General features: G+C 36.4%; 1 protein-coding gene across 1 annotated transcript in view; it reads right to left on the bottom strand.

Annotated features, from left to right (window-relative positions):
* Window positions 1-1,139: 1,139 nt before the first annotated feature.
* Window positions 1,140-17,268, bottom strand: part of TTC6 (tetratricopeptide repeat domain 6) — a 196,240-nt gene continuing 180,111 nt past the window's right edge. Inside the window, 6 exon segments of the mRNA XM_030763459.2 lie at window positions 1,140-1,167; window positions 1,169-1,274; window positions 1,720-1,945; window positions 10,071-10,241; window positions 10,986-11,138; window positions 13,883-14,093. Coding sequence (XP_030619319.2) covers window positions 1,140-1,167; window positions 1,169-1,274; window positions 1,720-1,945; window positions 10,071-10,241; window positions 10,986-11,138; window positions 13,883-14,093 — 895 coding nt within the window.

Below are 17,268 nucleotides of genomic sequence, written 5' to 3'. Positions count from 1 at the left end.
TAACACATATATATAGAATCTAAAAAAAAAAAAAAAGTGGTTCTGAAGAACCTAGGGGCAGGACAGGAATAAAGACGCAGATGTAGAAAATGGACCTGAGGACACGGGGAGGGGGAAGGGTAAGCTGGGACGAAGTGAGAGAGTGGCATGGACAAATATACACTACCAAATGTAAAATAGATAGCTAGTGGGAAGCAGCCGCATAGCACAGGGAGATCAGCTCGGTGCTTTGTGACCACCTAGAGGGGTGGGATAGGGAGGGTGGGAGGGAGACGCAAGAGGGAGGAGATATGAGGATATATGTATGTGTATAGCTGATTCACTTTGTTATAAAGCAGAAACTAACACACCATTGTAAAGCAATTATACTCCAATAAAGACGTTAAAAAAAAAAAGAAATTTTAGCTGTTTTAATGTATTTCTACTTGTCAAGTTCTATGATGCACTAATTATAAGTGTATGCAGATTTTTTATATACTTTTATGACATATGCATTAAAGAGGCAGAGGCATGTCAAGGAAAGCGGATGCTCCAAATCTTTATAGGTGCTGTTCTGGAAGGGAGGCAACATGAAAAAGAGGAACGTTGGAAAAACATGAGTAGCGGGAAGAATGAAAAAGAGGAATGTTGGAAAAACATGAGTAGCGGGAAGAATACAGACCTGTGTAGATATTGTTCAAAGGAGGAGAGAGGATATGTGCTTGACTTCAATTTCTTTATAGTCATCAGCTCTCTATTTTTTTTGATCTGGATACTGTTGATTACATTTAGGTATTGATGAAAATGTCAATGAGACATTTTCTAAAATCACACAGTATTATTTTAAAAGGAATTATTTTACTTTAAAGAAAATATTTTGTGTTAATATGTCCCTTGAGAAACATTCTCATTTAAATTCTACACCTTGTGAAGAAACTGAATTATTGAGTTGTTCCAAATCTGCAGAAAATGATCTGAAAGTTTTATAATTAATATATAACAAAAAGGTGTTGCTAAAATGCATTAAAGAATTATATAAAAGACTAAACATAAAGCACAAAACAATGAAGATAGTGCAAACTTTTTTTAAAGCAACAAATACTTTTCAATTTATGGAAGAACAGCTGTGTAAACTACTACAGAATCCATGGTCTATGTAGTCATACCACTGAGGCATGTTCTTGAAGATAATGCTTGGTTATAGTCAGCCACAGCTTCATCAATCAGACCTATTTTACCACGAACTTCTGCTCTAAGATTATATACTAGAGCATCATTAGGTTTCAAAGAAAGAGCTGTAAAAGAAAAAAATTTCAAGATATGTTTTATGCTAGCACTCAAAAAGCTTCACTTTTTTAAATAAAAAATTTATAATATAAGAACTTTAGTATTATCTATTTGAAAACATTTTTCCTCATATGTACCTAATTATTTAGTTAAATTTAAAACACTGAATCTTTCTAAGAAAATTAACTTGGGAAAACACAGTACAATGTCTTTTTTGAAAGGCTGCCAATGTTTATGTATGGTTTCCCTAATAATTTTCTATGTCTTAGCTTACCAATGCTGTAAGTTATTACATAAAGGAATCCATACTGATTACATTAAAGATATGATATAAAAAACCATTAATTCTAATGTTTATCTAGGCAAATAGACTTGATGATTTTCTTCCTTTGTCATCAAAAACAAACAAATCAACCATTATAATATTAATCAAAAAATTACAAAAAAATATACCTTTACTTAGGTCTTCTTCAGCTAGTTCATATTGCTTTAAACAACAGTAGAAGTATGCTCTGTTAAAATATACTGCAGCCCAAAATGGACAGCTTTCAACTACACGTGCAAAGTCTTCTTTTGCTTCTTCATATCTCTTTAATACTGTATTTGCAATAGCTCGATTCATGGTAGCACATTCATTTTCTGGATCAAACTTTAAAGCCTTTGAGAAGTAGTCAATAGCCTATAAAAATGCGAAGATAATGATAATCTGAATATATTTTAATTGGCAGCTATACAGCAACTTGAAACACTTTTAATATAAAACTAAGGCCAGTGGCACACTGAGGAGATAGTGGAAGCATTTCATCCCAGATACAGATGATAAGGAGGTGCCAGCATCTGTAGAGAATGTAAAAGACGATAATAAAACCAACCAATAGTTGTTCTGCTTTTTGTTATCACCATGTGTCAGCAGTTTTAGACAGTGTCAGAGATAAAATACTCTCTGCTGAGGTGAAATGTTCCACTACCACCTCCCCCTCCCCCACTACACACAAATCTCACAACCCTGTACAGCACTAGAAAAAAGTAAAATACAAGTTAGAAAAGAAGGTCACACAGGAGGATAAATGTAAGTTCGAAAATTAACATTTTTCATATAAAAGCAGAGTAAGGGCTAGAGAGAGAAGTGAATTTTGAAAATAAAGTTCTAAACCTTACCAAAAGAGATTAAAAACTCCGTTATACTATGAAAAGCTATGAAGGAAGGAAGACAGAAGATTAAAATCAGCTTGTCAAGATGATCAAAAACTCTAGATGACAACTCGTCATCAAGCCGGAAGGGACCCTCCAAATTGTGGTCCATCGACTGGTGTTGGGGTCTTGATCAACAGTAAGTTAGAAAATTTTAAAAAACTGGTCCTTCATCACACATAGCTTGAGATGCCAATTAGACACCCTACGACTCAAGGTAGGAATCTCATCTCTAACTCTATGATGGATGGAAAATGTGCCTCCTACTTTAAAACTTCCCTAAAGGAAAAGTTGTTTTTAACAATATGGCTTGCTGTCTCCAATTCCTTACCACTCGACTTTTCCCCAGTACAGCACAGTCCGGGTTCTATCTACCTCCCCCTAGCCCGTGAGGTCTGCTCTTGCTAAGGCTGAAGATGTCATCAAGCCCAGTAGGCATTTTCTAGTCCTTTCTTTCCATGGCATTTCTGTGGCACGGACGCTCTTGGTCTCTCCTTCCCTCTTAAAACTCTCTCTGTCCTTGAGACAGGGTGTCTCCCTAGTTTTTCCCCTACCTCTCTGATCATTTTCTATCAGTCTTCTTCATGGAACTATTTTTCTCTATATTTCTCAGGGATGTGTCCTCAGTTCACTTCCATTGTGGGTGAAGTGAAACATTGAGAGCATGGTGGCCAGGAGCCCAGACCATGGGGCCAGATTTCTAGGTTCAAACCCTGGCTCTACCACTTATTAGCTCTATGTCCTTTGGTGAGTAACTAAATCACTCTGACTCGATTTTTCTTGTCTATAAAATGGAGGCAACAAATCGAACCCTACTTTCAGTGCTGCTATGAGGATTAAGTGAGCTGACAGGTAAAGTACTGAGAACGATATGCAGAATATAGTAAGGACTCAGTCAATTATTATTGATACATCATTTTTTTTTGCCAGTGTCTACAAATGGAGAGATGTCATAGCCCTCAGGTAATACTCCATGAATTTTACTGCCTGAGACTTTTGAGAAGCAATTAGATCAAGATTGTGTGACCCATCTCATCCCAGAATGGGAGCTATTCTATGCTGTAGTTAAGTGCAATTTAAGGATCCCTTAAGATGGCAGCAGAATTGACACCCCTCTGTGAAGAGCTTAAATTAAAGAGAATTCACTCCTGAACAGGAGGCTGGACTCACAGTCATTATAAATGAGGCAAGGGAATGACTCGAAGCAGAGCCAAGATTTCCTTCAAAAATTAATTTGTTTCATTTTAATTCACCAGTAAATGATCAATAAAGGCTACACAATTCTACATCACAAAAGCATGACTTGCAATCAGGTAGGAGCAAATGCCTACCTCAGCTAAAATAAATGAACTTAGTGAAACACAATAGTATGGTTAACTCTGAACAATGTAACTTTCTATTATAGCTTTGAAAACATATTACTTAGAAAATGAAAGCCTATAAATTTAATGAGGTTACTTGAAGAACAGGAGCATTAACTATGAAGTAGTTAGAGGCCAAAGATGCCTACCACAATAGATGGCCTTGATTTAACAATTGGTCTAATGCCCTCGTATCTGTAAGTAATTAGGAAGCAGATCCAGGTATTTTTTAAGTCACCTGTAATTCATGACACATGCATGTAGCTCATCCAATTGTGGTTTAAAACCATTAAGTCACTAACCAACCATAAAAGAAGCCAGAACACACACATGTTTTAACCCTTTAGAGATTATCTGGTCTGTTGAGGGACCCTTCCTTCTGGCCCTAAATCTTCTTTCCATACATCAGAAACAAAGCGGGAGGGGGAGGATGGACAGGAAATAGAAGAATTTGCTCCACAAAGAAGCATAGAGCATACCAAAATAGCTGAATAACTACTCTCAAAGTCTGCTTGTCTCTGAAGGGAGCACATACTGCAAAGCCCGAGTATCCAGTATATCAAGACAGAGAGCGGAATACATTTTAGATCAAATATTTGCCCAGCTGATGTGTCCCCAGCTTGGGGGAGCAAGAGCCATACTTAAAAAAAAAAAAAAAAATCAAAGATCAAACTACACTTTAGATCTAACCAAATAGTTTTATACATGATGTCCATAGAGTGATTTAAGGACAAATAAGTTTAAATGTGGGGGTCTCCCTCTCATGTGGACCTTAAACACTGATAGAAACAGAAAATTGCCCTGGGCACTGTGTTTGTCTAATGCTCGTTAACTAACTCTACAATGCAGAGAAACATTGCCAAGACCCAGTCAGAGTGTGGTCTGAGCTTGAGGAAGTTTAAGGCAACTGACCCTGGCCTGTCAGCCTAGGAAAACATTAGCCTCCCAGCTGTCTGAGGTCTGAGCTATGACAATCTCATTCATGCCTTATATAATAATACCTTTGATTCTCTGTCCCAGCAGCTAGCTTCACCACTGAGGTCAACCAGCCTCATCACAGGGGTCAGCAAGCTAACTGATCTAACTTGGGAAACAGCTAAACTAAGGCAATGGCAGTAGAAATAGAATGGAAAGGGCCTATCTGAGAAAAAAACTAAGAAGGAAATTTGACAGGATTAGATGACTGATTAGATGAAGAAGTTGAGGAAGAGAAAGTTACAACTGATGCTAATATTTTTACTCAGGTGACTCCATGGAATGACATCTTGAAATGAGACAGGGTTATACGAAGAAGAGCTGGACGGGGCATAGAGGATAGAGAGATTAATTCAGTTTTGGCTCTCATGCACTTGTAAAACATCCAGTTTTAGCAACTGGTGATAAATATGGGTTAGGAGCTCAGAAGAAAGGTGGAGGCTGACATGTAGTATAAGCCATGGGTATAGATGGACTTTCTGAGTAAGGAAATATGGAGAGAAGAGAAAGCAGTGTGATTCCTGGCATTAAAGAGCTTAACTGGAATGAGGAGATAAGAGACTAACACACAGAAACAAGTGTGGAGTGACAGAAAGCCGTACTGAATCTGTATAGAAATAATTATATACAAAGCAGTATGGAGTCAAGATCTCACTTTAAATTTAATCACAACCTCAAATGAGAACTTGAAGTTGTCTGGTGGTTCTACTATACTTCCCTAGAACATTCACCCTACCACTCTCTAAAATAATTATTTCACATTTTCTCTTCAAAGCTCCTAGCCATACTCTCCCCCTTTATACCTGTCCATCCTCACTCTTAACTGGTAACTGGTACTCATATTCCATGGAAAAAATGTAATCATTTAAGAGAAATACCTACTATCAAAATCTACCTAGCTACAGCCAGCTGTGCCCCAACTCTCTGCCTTCCCTCATAACATAATGGACAGTGTGTCCTGCTCCCTTCAAAGGCCACCCCTGGAACTTCCAAACTTTAGCCCCAACAAATCCTCAAAGATTGTGCTCCTAATTATCCCTGCCACTCTCCCCTGCACCAACAATTTCTCCCTTTCTACTAGATCCTTTCATTAACACAGGAGCATGAATCAGCATCCCTCATATTTTAAAAAATTAAAAATATGAACACCTTACTCCACTCTAGCCACCACCCCCATTTCACTACTTCTCTTCACAGAAGAATTTTTCAACTCGTTGAACAGTCTCGAATTCTTCACCTCACATTTTCTCCACAACCCTTTCTGCTCAAGGCTCTGATGCCATTGAGACTCCAACAATGTTCTTGCCAAAGTCATCAATGATTTTCTCCATCCTCCCCCCTTCCTTGACTTCTCAGCAGCATTTGACACAGGACACATTTCCCTTCTTAAAGTACTTTATTCTTGAGGTGATATCATGCTCTCCTGCTTTCCTTCCCAACATCCTGACTGGATACTCCCCACTCGGTCTACACTCTGGAGTCTCCTCTCTACTTCACTTCCAAACACTGGTATTGCCCCAGGGCTTGCTCCTTAAACCCCTTCTCTCCATCTATTCTATCCACCCAGGTAATCTCATGTAGTCCCACACTGTATGCTAGTACTGATATAAAGATGCTTAAATAAGATGGTATTAGATATTTATCACTACTAATATTGTTTATTTTCTATTTCTTCCTCCAATAAAATGTAAGCTACATCATAAAAGAAGTCTTCTTTATCTTGTTTAGCTCTGTATCCTCAGGGTCTTAATTCCTAGCACATGGCAGGTACATTGTAAATATAAGGAGATTGAAAGAATGAAGAACTAAGTGGAATCAGGAAATATCTTCTCAGCTTTTCCAGCAAAATACAGACAAGGACTTTAGCCTCTCGGTAGATAAATGTGCCCCAAAGATCATTTTTAAGGGGTATGGTGACAGTATCGGGTGTTAGAGGAGAATACAGAGGTTACAGATCTCAGAAAATGCAAGCAATAAAAACAACTTTTTAAAATGAGAATGCTATCTTAGAAGCAACGACTGTGAAAAGTTCTGAGAAACACAGAGCTTGTGGTAGAAGCCTTCCCAAACCAGGCGAGGCTAGAAAGGACATACTGTAAAGTCCTGTGCAATAGCATCAGTGGTAGCTCAACTTGGAAAGTTACCATGGCCTATCACCGTATCTCTCACAAGAAAATCTGCTATTAGTCCAGGAAAAAAAAAAAATTATCCCATTCAAATATAAGGAACAGAAAAGTAATTTGCATGCCTTCATTGTAAAAAACAAAGATAAAAAAGTAAGAGCTTAATTTTTGAAAAGATCATAAAAACTGCCCAGAAAAAAATGTATTCCTACAATGTAGATAAAAATTATAATGTAACATTATAAAATAAACTAGAAAAAATTGTTAAGGGAGAAACTGCATTTAAGAAATAAATAAATAAATAATAAAGGAGCTTAGAAAAAGGATCTTCCCGGCCAGGAAGATATGTCACGGAAATGGGACAGAACTAAAAAAAAAAGTTTTAAAGAAACCTGGATCATAAGGTCAACAAGGGAATAATAGAAAACACAGTAAAAATTTAGGGGATGCAAAAGAAAATGAAACAGATGTTAAAAGATAAACATTTGAAAAAAATAATTGGCATATAGGAGTCAAAAGACGTCCTATTTATAATCATTGGTATTCGTCCCCAATGAAGAAAATCAAAACAATGAAATAGAGAAAAATATTTACACTGAATTCAACAAAGATTTTCTGAAATCTACATATTGAAAATGCACACTCTGTACTTGATAACTTTGACCCCAAAAGCTTAACTCTAACACATACTTTTAAGTAAAAAAACTTTTCACTTATGGGCTTCCCTGGTGGTGCAGTGGTTGAGAGTCCACCTGCCGATGCAGGGGACATGGGTTCGTGCCCCGGTCCGGGAAGATCCCACATGCCACGGAGCAGCTGGGCCCGTGAGCCATGGCCGCTGAGCCTGCGCGTCTGGAGCCTGCGCTCCACAACGAGAGAGGCCACAACAATGAGAGGCCCACGTACCGCAAAAAAAGCCAAACCAAAACAAAAAACTTTTCACTTAAAAAAAATAAAAACTTTGGTTATCCTGACAAAAAGAAGTCACCAATAACGAAAATCAGGTTTGCATCAGGCTTTTGACACCAACATATGCAACACCAAAAAAATAGTGAAACAGCACTTACAAAACACTCAAGGAAAGAAAAAATGAGTCAAGGACTCTGAACCCAGACATGCTGTCATAAGATATAAAGGCTGCAGGCTAACAGCTGTGAACGTGAAACAATTCAAGGAATATTGTTCTCATGAACCCTTTCTCAGGACTCTACTAGAAGACTAATTTCAGACCACAAAGAAATGATTGGTTAGGAGGGAAACTTTGGCAAAAAGCCTGGTGATGAGAATTAAATATATTTAACTGAAGAACTAAGACTAAACGTGAAATGAAGGTAACAAAATAGTATATGCAAATATTAAATCCTCTGGCAGTGTAGGAATGATGAAACACAATAAAACGGAAGAATACAGAGAGAGTGGAAAGCAAGCTGACATGACAAGCTGACAGAACAAGCTCAAGCACATTTAAGGATATAAATATAAACATTTTTCAAAAGAGCGTAATACTAACTAAAATTGACTAATAGATGAGAGGGAGAAATAAGGGAGGAAGAGATTAAAGGGTCATTTTATTGTTCTTCATAGAAGAGAACTAAAGAAATAAGGAAGTAAGGGTACAAGGGTGTTTTTATAAAGGTCATCACTAAAGCAAACTGTAAACCTTCCTAAATATTAGAAAAACTCTGAAATTTTAAAATAAAACAGACCACAGAATAAAATACTTTAAATACATGTAAACAGAAAATATGATATAAAATAACAGAACTAAGACCAAACATATTGACCGTGCCAAAATGTCAATGGGATATAACCCACCTATTAAAAGATAAATATTTTCAAATTGTCATCTAAACCAAAATCCAGCTCTATGCTGTATAAAAGAGACACAGCTAAAACAAAAGATCCTAAACACTGAAAATAAAAGGAAGGACAAAGGACTATCAGGCAAAAGCAAACCAAATGAAATCAGAGGTCAGGATCTTCACATCAGATAAAGGAGAATTTATTCCAAAGAGAAACAAAGAAGAGCATTTGTAATGCTGAAGACTACAATTCACAACACAATGCATATGTAATATGTATGAACATCTATACATGAAATAGCAGCAATTTTCATAAAGCAGACATTACAAGAGATGTAAAGAAAACTATCTAGGGCCACACTAATTATAGGATACTTGAATAAACCTTTCTCTGTCCAAGATAAACCAAATTAAAAAGAAAAAAGTATGGATATAGACTAATTATACTCCAATATTAGAAAATATAAAAGCCCTTCCTCTTGAACATTTTAAGTGCCCTATTAATTTATTCTTTAGTCAAAGGAGAAATAAAATTTCAAGTGCAATGTTTTGGGAAAACAAAAATAAAAACATTAAAGAGCAAAATACAGGGGATACTGCTGAAAACAGTACCTGGGGAAAAAGCATAACCTTAACAATTTATCACAATATAAATGAAAGGGTGACAATAAATGGATTAAGCTTCTGACTCAAAAAGACAGACAAAGAACAAAATAAAATTGAAGATGAACAAAAGAGTGAATATAGATTTAAAAAAAACAAAAAATAGCGTTTGAGTCATGCAATGCATTACAGTTCAAATAAAATAAATTCAAAATATAAAAAATATCATCTAATAGCCCAACACTTTCATTTCAGCCATTCTGAATTAAGGTCCAAAAAGATTAAGTTATCATGAAAACCAGAACTAACAGACATATCTCCTTACTCCAGTCAAGTGCTCATGTGACTGAAACTTAGCAAAGGTAGAAATTAAGACGAGTTAGACAATCACATCACAAAAGAGAGTCTGGAAGGAAGTCTGACATTTGGCTAAGTGGGGGCAAAGAGCAGAGGATTCCAGGCTGGAAGCTGGTGACAGTGGATATAGCAAGGCGACTGCCGGCACTCAGAGAAGTCCAAAACAATGTTTACTGGACAAGTGCTGAGTGGCTGATGATAATGAGGAGAAAAAATCCATAGAGGTGTAAACATTTAATAAATAATTATAAACATTTTTATGAAAGAGAAAAAAATTTTCAAAGAGCTAATGAATAAATTAGCCTGACATATAAGGATTGCATTTTGAAACTATATGTAGCAGAGAAAGCATTTACGGTCAAAAAGAAAATGTTAATGAAAACTCACATTACCTGGGAAAACTGTCTGTGGTGAAAATAGATATTTCCTGCATTAAAGTAAGCCAGCGAGTACGTGGGGTTTAGAGAAATTGCTGCTTGATAGTCTCTCATTGCATTCTGTTGTTGACCCATAAACTCATGAATCACACCACGATTTGTTAAGAATTCTGCTCTAGTATTGATCTGCAATATAATAGTATGAGTATTTAGCATCTGGGAATAGTACTTATCTCCAACTTCATGTCTGCAAAAATGGACGTTATGAAATCTCTTTGTGGGAATCTAGTAATTTTACAGGGCAGGTGAAACCCCATTAGAGCAAATATTTTGAGAAACAACTCCGAATGAAGTTGGTTCAGTGTCAACACTTTATTTGGTTGCAATAAAACAAATAATCTTAGTGCTCTACTCAGTTCCTTTGCAAAGAATAGATGTAAGGGGAAAAAAGCTCATCTGTTTAGCTCTGTTAAAGATTACAGCATCTACCTAAATTTACAAAAAAAGAATCCAAAATCTAGAAGAAAAAAGGCAGATTTTCTGTCACTGCATTTTTTATTTGCCATTTCACTACAGAAGAAGCTGGGGATTTACACTATTCTTTCTTTAGTTCCTTCAAACCCAGAACGTTATTTTATTTTTTGCATTCATTTTTTATTACACAATAATACTGATGTATCATGAAACTATAAATTTGCATTTACTGAGAGGAATCAACATTTATTAGGGATCTGTTTTTAAATTTTTTAAATGCATTAGGTTATAAAACTGGTAAGCTATAATAACTCTTTAGGAATCTCCTGGGGAAAAAATACAAATATTATTTTCTCTACAAGTCACTTTTAGAAAGCAACAGAGAACTTATTTGATCTTACTCACTGATGATGTTAATTTAATGCTAATGATAATATAATCTGAGTGGATTTTTACCTTTATGGCAGCATTTATATCCTGAATTGCAGCAAAATTATCACCCATCTGAAGAGAGACCACAGCTCTTCCTTCATAGGCTAGGTAGCTCTTCGGGTCAACTTCTATGGCAATGGTAAAGTTGTTCCAAGCTTTCTGGAATTTTCCTTGGGCCTAAAATAATTTTCCATTTACACCAAGTAGGAAATTGTCCATATCATGACAAATGTTTATGATCCTAACTTAATCAAATAAAGCCTTTAGTAAGGGTATATTTATATTGTGCTTAATCTAAGATATTTTAAACAAGGAAGTAGGCTGTACTGTGAGTGCATTCAATTGACTGATTACCTCTGAGCATTTATGCTGAAATTTTAATTAACTGAAATAAATCTAATTGTCAGAGCCATCTCTTATACCAGTCTTGAACAACGTAAAATCTTGACCACGACGGGAAACACCAATGCTTCTGACAATCACCACAAATTTTACACTGAGCTCTGCACACACAGGCAGGAATTGTCTATTTGCTTGGCATTGAATCTCCAGTTATACATACTATACATAATAAAATAAATATGTGTTGAATAAGTAAATGAATAAACTGATGGTATAAAACCTATTTGATAAATTGTACCAGCATCACACATTCCATGAAAACTGCATGCAAATCTACCAAGCAGGTGTTTACACCAACCTTAGCGCCAAGTGGAAAAAAAGAAAGAAGGTTAGGAGAGGACACTGTTAACAGAATGATATCAGAGTATTTCCTAGAGAAGGCCATTTGGCAACTAAATACCTCATCACAGGAAGGCAGTGAGTTGATAAATTCAGCACAGTCCAGGGACTGTCCTTTATTCCTGTGGGTTCAAAATCCCAACTTGCCAGAGCCTCAGAAGCGGACTCGCACATAAACCAAGCAAGCCCAGTGACTCTTGCATAAAACGAACACGAAATATAACTAATAAGTTAACTAGACATTGTTCTTTAACCAGTAAAGCTTCTCCCTCACAGTAAATTATGTGGAAACCAACATCGAATTGAACAAGGAATTGAACTTGTCTGTTCTGACAACAATTGTTTTGCTCACTTCCATAACTCTAGTGGTAGGCACATAGTAGGGGAATCTGTTTCATATTTGTCCAAGAAATGGTCACTCTTCCCCCGAACAGGATTTGATGGGCCTCTCTAACTCTGCTTTTTCAGTCCTTCCTTTCCTGATTCAAGTCTTCCTCACACTAATGTGTTTTTCAATCCTCCTTCAGGTTGATATATATCAGTGAAATCTTCATAAAACACAAATCTGATGTCACTGCTCTGGTGAGTGACATTCACATTTTTCACTGACCTGGACCAGTTAAAAAGACCTTCACCTCCAGTCATTACTCAATTCAGTCGCATCCCATACCACTCTCCCCTTGTCCATAACATTCCATCCCCTTGAGCCCTCTGTCTCTTTCTCACAGGACTTTATAATGGGCTGTTCCCTCTCTCTGGAACACAGTGTTCTAAGCCCTAACTCCTAGTCCTAATTCTAGTCTTTCACACCTCAGTTTAAATGTTAATTTCTCAAAAAGCCTTCCCTCACCCCTAAAATGAAGCTAGGTTCCCTGGTTATAAGTTGTCCTAAAACCCATCCTTTTTCTTTGTTGCACTTATCCTGAATAGAATTAAATAATTATTAATAAGACTGCTTGGTGCTTATCTCTCCAGTAGGTAGTAAACTCTACAAGAAGAACCAGCGCATTTTGGGCACTGCTGTATCACTAGGCCTAGATCAGTTCCTGTCCTATACTAGGTGCTCAGTAAATCCTTGTTGAAGGCAATGAATGATGCTGTTAACACATTTCTTTTGATTACAGTAAGCTCTAGCTGTTTTAGGAGTCACCGTCTCTAAATTGACTTTGCAAATTTCTACTGTGATCAAATAATGGCTAATTTTATGTTTAACACTCATAAGGCAATCTTACTTCCCTTATTAATCAGTTCTTGGGCATACCTCACTATAACCAAACCCACAACCACCTCCAATATTATTAATCTTAGGTCAGCCAAATTCACTTACTTCTAAATGAAAAAAATTCAACTTTAATGACAGATTATTAATAGGAATTTCTGCAAATTACCATAATTTAAACATACTTTGGACCACTGTTTAAATTTTTTAATATTAAAAGGGATAAAAAGATTATTCCTTTCCTTTTCATGGAAAATATAACACATCTAGCACTTTATTCCACGAATACCACTACATCTTTTGTTAGTGCACATAGCTCGGTGAGTGCATGGGTCAGGTCAGAGTGTCCCAGAAATCACTCAGAGACCTGTGTGACAACACAACAGAGCAACACCCTTCCAACTTGCTGGAAGGACAAATGCCTGGTCTCCTGCCTTCCGGTATGTTCTAACTCACTGTCATTTGGAAGATGACCTGAATTCAGAAATCTCTATGCAGTGGTTGTCTGATCCATCGCACAGATCATACATTGCTTATTCCCTTTAGCTTTTCACTAATTTAATAGGCCAAAACCTATGGAGCCCAGGTATAAGCTAGTGAAACAAATTTTAGCCAGGTTCTTATATGTGAAACTCATCAGGCAAGTTTAAAAGTTGTCTATAAGTGTGGTAGGTATAAGGGGGTGAGGTAGAAAAGGGTGCAGGCGTTAAGGAAACTCAAGTTCAGAAGATCCTCATCTCACTATCACGCCAGGTCCCTGGGTATGCTCTCCAGGCAGGCTGCCTATAACTCATCAAACCCCTGCTTCTCACTGCTGCTCTGAATACGAATAAGAAAAGAAAGGTAAAATGTTCATAGCCAAAGAAATATCATGTATCCCCATCACCACTAACAGGCCAAATATATTCTTTTTCTTGCCCAAAAGGTGCTTCCGTGGTAAAATGTTGTTATACAATATTACCTGCAAATTATAGCCTAAACAAATTCTGGCTTTTGTATAGACTGGATTAAAATGCAGTGCTTTCAGAAAGTCCTTCTGTGCTTGTTTGATGGCCTCATCATGTCCATATTCCATGTAAGAATTTCCCCGTCCGATGTAAGCATCCAGAAAACAGGGATCAATTTTCACAGCCCAGGTAAAGAAATTGACAGCTTCTTCAAACTCTTTATTTCTGAAAACAAATTAAAATATTGATGCTTTCTGGTGAATAATCTAACTGCTTTCCTGTATATAACCTCTTCATAAAGAAATGCATTGACCCTTAAAAAACTTTTTATTATTTTTTATTATCATAAGAACTAATTGTGTAAGTCCATATGACCTAAGGAAGCCTGATGGATTCTTTAAAGATATTGGTAAAAGGAAAGAGGGGAGGTAAGAGACATTTTTATAGCAGAATATGTTGGGATGACATGCTAGAGTTCTTTTTCAGAATTATAAAAATCTGAATGGCCTTCTTGAACCTGTTTTTAACAGTTATCAGTGGCCAGTATAGAAAGACATATGCTATTATTTATAAAATACACTATTTAAATCAGATTAAAATAAATCCATTGTCATTTATTCAATATGTCCTTTATAATGAAAGGAGCTAAATTTTTATCAAGGGAGTTCTTACTTCAGATCTTCTATAAAGGCAGCCCATTTCATCTTGGACACCAAGAGAGGAGGGGAGAAAAAGAAGTAAAATGCATTTTATTTATTAACTTGTGAATATATGTGACTAAATGATAATTCTGTCTCTCTATCTTCCTTAATTAGTCTCCTATGGTGAGGAGAGGGCTGTTGAAGGAATCGAATATTCCCATGTCCATGGGTATATAAAGTCACTTTTCCACTTCACGTGCATATCTAATAATTATTTTTAATATCAATTAATATGGAGAGTCTAGAATTTTTTTTAATAGAATGAAGGCACTAACACTGAATAACTGCTTACTTACCAGGTACTGTGCTAAGTGCTTTACATATGTGATTTTACTTAATCCTTCCAACATTTCTGTAAGCTTGTTATAATTTTTTATATTTTATAGATTAAAAGAATATCATGGCTCAGAAAAGTTTGCACATAGTAAATAGCATGCTAAGATTGCACTGAGCAAATATCTGGGACTCAAACTCAGGTGAGCCAGACTCCAAAATCCATGCTTTCCCACAGTCATCTCTACCCACATTCTTCACCTTTAACATACTTGTAAATTGGTGCACAAGAGCCAGTGAGCTGATATCTCAACAGTGTAGTCAGAATAAAGCCTTGGAGTTCAAATCTAAGCCCAAACATACAAATTAATAGTAATTTTTCAAAATTGTTAGAAGGATCAAATGACAGCATGTGAAAAACCCTTAGCACAGAGACCCTCCCCCAATAAAGATTATTATCTTCCTTCCATTCTTTTCATTACTTCTCAAAAAGTTTTCAAATTTTTATGAGATGCATCATTACTTTGCTAACTTTTCCTGTGTAAAATACATGGAACACAGGGTAACCGTTCTAGAAACTACCATCTCTTAGATATTACTCATCATTATCTTTTAAAATACTGTTTCCCAAACCTCAGCCCCTCCTTTGTGACAGTTGCCCTATGTTCCACCTACACTATCGTTTACTTAGTATTTTTCTTTAAGTCAAGTTACTCTTTTACTTAAGTGAATCTATTTTTTTAAATAACTTAATTTCAATACCACAAATACAAAATCAGTATCTCATGCCATAAACAGAAGGCAACCATGAAAATAAATAAATATTGGTGTTGGATAGTGTAGTCTGCAGAAAACTAAACCTGAGAGCTGTACCATCTATTACAAAGTGTGGGAAAGATGTTAAAGACTAACTCTTAGCTGACACCTTCTCCTTGGTGTATTCAGAAGGTTTGAGAAAGAATTCACTTTGAAACTGAAAAGCAATTCAGCTGCTCATAATGTGATTCAATATTTTTTTAATGCTTGTGCACACCATGAAAAATAATGGAGTTACTCATGATATTTGCTCCATGTTTTGGCAAACACTACCCAAAAGCATTCACCAAGTATTGTGTCAGAAGATCACCCAAGAATCAACAGTGAAGCACCAGGAAAGCCTGGCCTCTGACGTTACAAACAGGGGAAGGTTAACATTCACATACGTAAGCCAACTGGTATCTTCTGAGTTCACTCTGTGGATTCTCACTAAGAAAACATGGGCTCCCTTCCCTCAAGTAGTTTACAATGAAACTATCCTCCTCCTTCCTCATAACTAGCACTGTTTGAGAAGTAAAAGTTCACTGAATATAAGGTCACAATGCTTGTAGCCACTTTCTCACTGTAGTACAGAAAAAATTCTAGCATAAATAACAAATTTTTTATCAAGAATAATTACACAGTAGTATTCCTGTATAAAAATGCATTTAGTTGATAGGTTTTGTTATGCTCAGTATTTCTATCTATGGATAGTGAACTACTTACTTATGATGCATACCTATGGTGACCATGTAAACTGAAGTTTACAGGGCAACCCCAGCTCTCTCATATTTTTCCCACAAAACATTGAAATGCTTCTGCTATATTTACATCCAAATTGTATCATACACATTGCTCCCCTCTTACGCAGAGGGAGATTTAAAATCCTTGTGAGTACATATGCCGATATATGGTTTATAAAACATAATCTCACCCTTTGAGTAGTCCAACCAATTTAAAAAGAAAAAGAACAAGCAATGAATTGAAGCTATTTTTCTATACATATCTAGTTATCAGCACTAATGTTTAACGAACATCTAGTCTGTTCTGACTAAGTAAATAATCATTAAACCTTAAACCTGGAAAGGGATCCCGAAAGCTACTTGGCAAGCTCTTCAAAGCTGATGATAACTAAAAATCAAGTCCAGAGGAGGTGAGAGAGCCAAAGCCAGCGACTCCCAAACCCCTCCACCACTAGAAAAAAAAGAAAAACTCCATACACACAACAACTTCATTTTTCTGAAGATGTGTGTATCACACAGTGCCCTGCAGGTTGGAGCTCCTGTTAAATAATCACATGGTAGTTAGACAATGAAAAAATGTGGCAGTGTCTCTTATATCAGGATACAGGTTCACTGGCACATAAATTGCTAAACATCAATTACACAAATATAAAAGTATATTAAATTAGTTTTTCTAAAACAAAAAGTGTTTGTATAAATCTAAAATAACATGATCACTGACGGAAGGTGCATGCCTCTCATTATGGTGTCTATTAACTAAGAATCGTGTGCTCAGCTTGCAGGCTAGGCCACGGACACCAAGGCCCACCTCATTTTCCAAATTAATCACATAGGTGACCAGATGTTCCCTACTGAGTTGTACAAATGAATCATAAATACCTCCCAAAA

The sequence above is a fragment of the Delphinapterus leucas genome, chromosome 2, assembly GCF_059928025.1.
Source record: "Delphinapterus leucas isolate spDelLeu-1000000601 "Yukka" chromosome 2, BTC_Dleu_Yukka2, whole genome shotgun sequence".
Taxonomy (NCBI): domain Eukaryota; kingdom Metazoa; phylum Chordata; class Mammalia; order Artiodactyla; family Monodontidae; genus Delphinapterus; species Delphinapterus leucas.
This window is presented reverse-complemented; position numbering and strand designations above follow the sequence as displayed.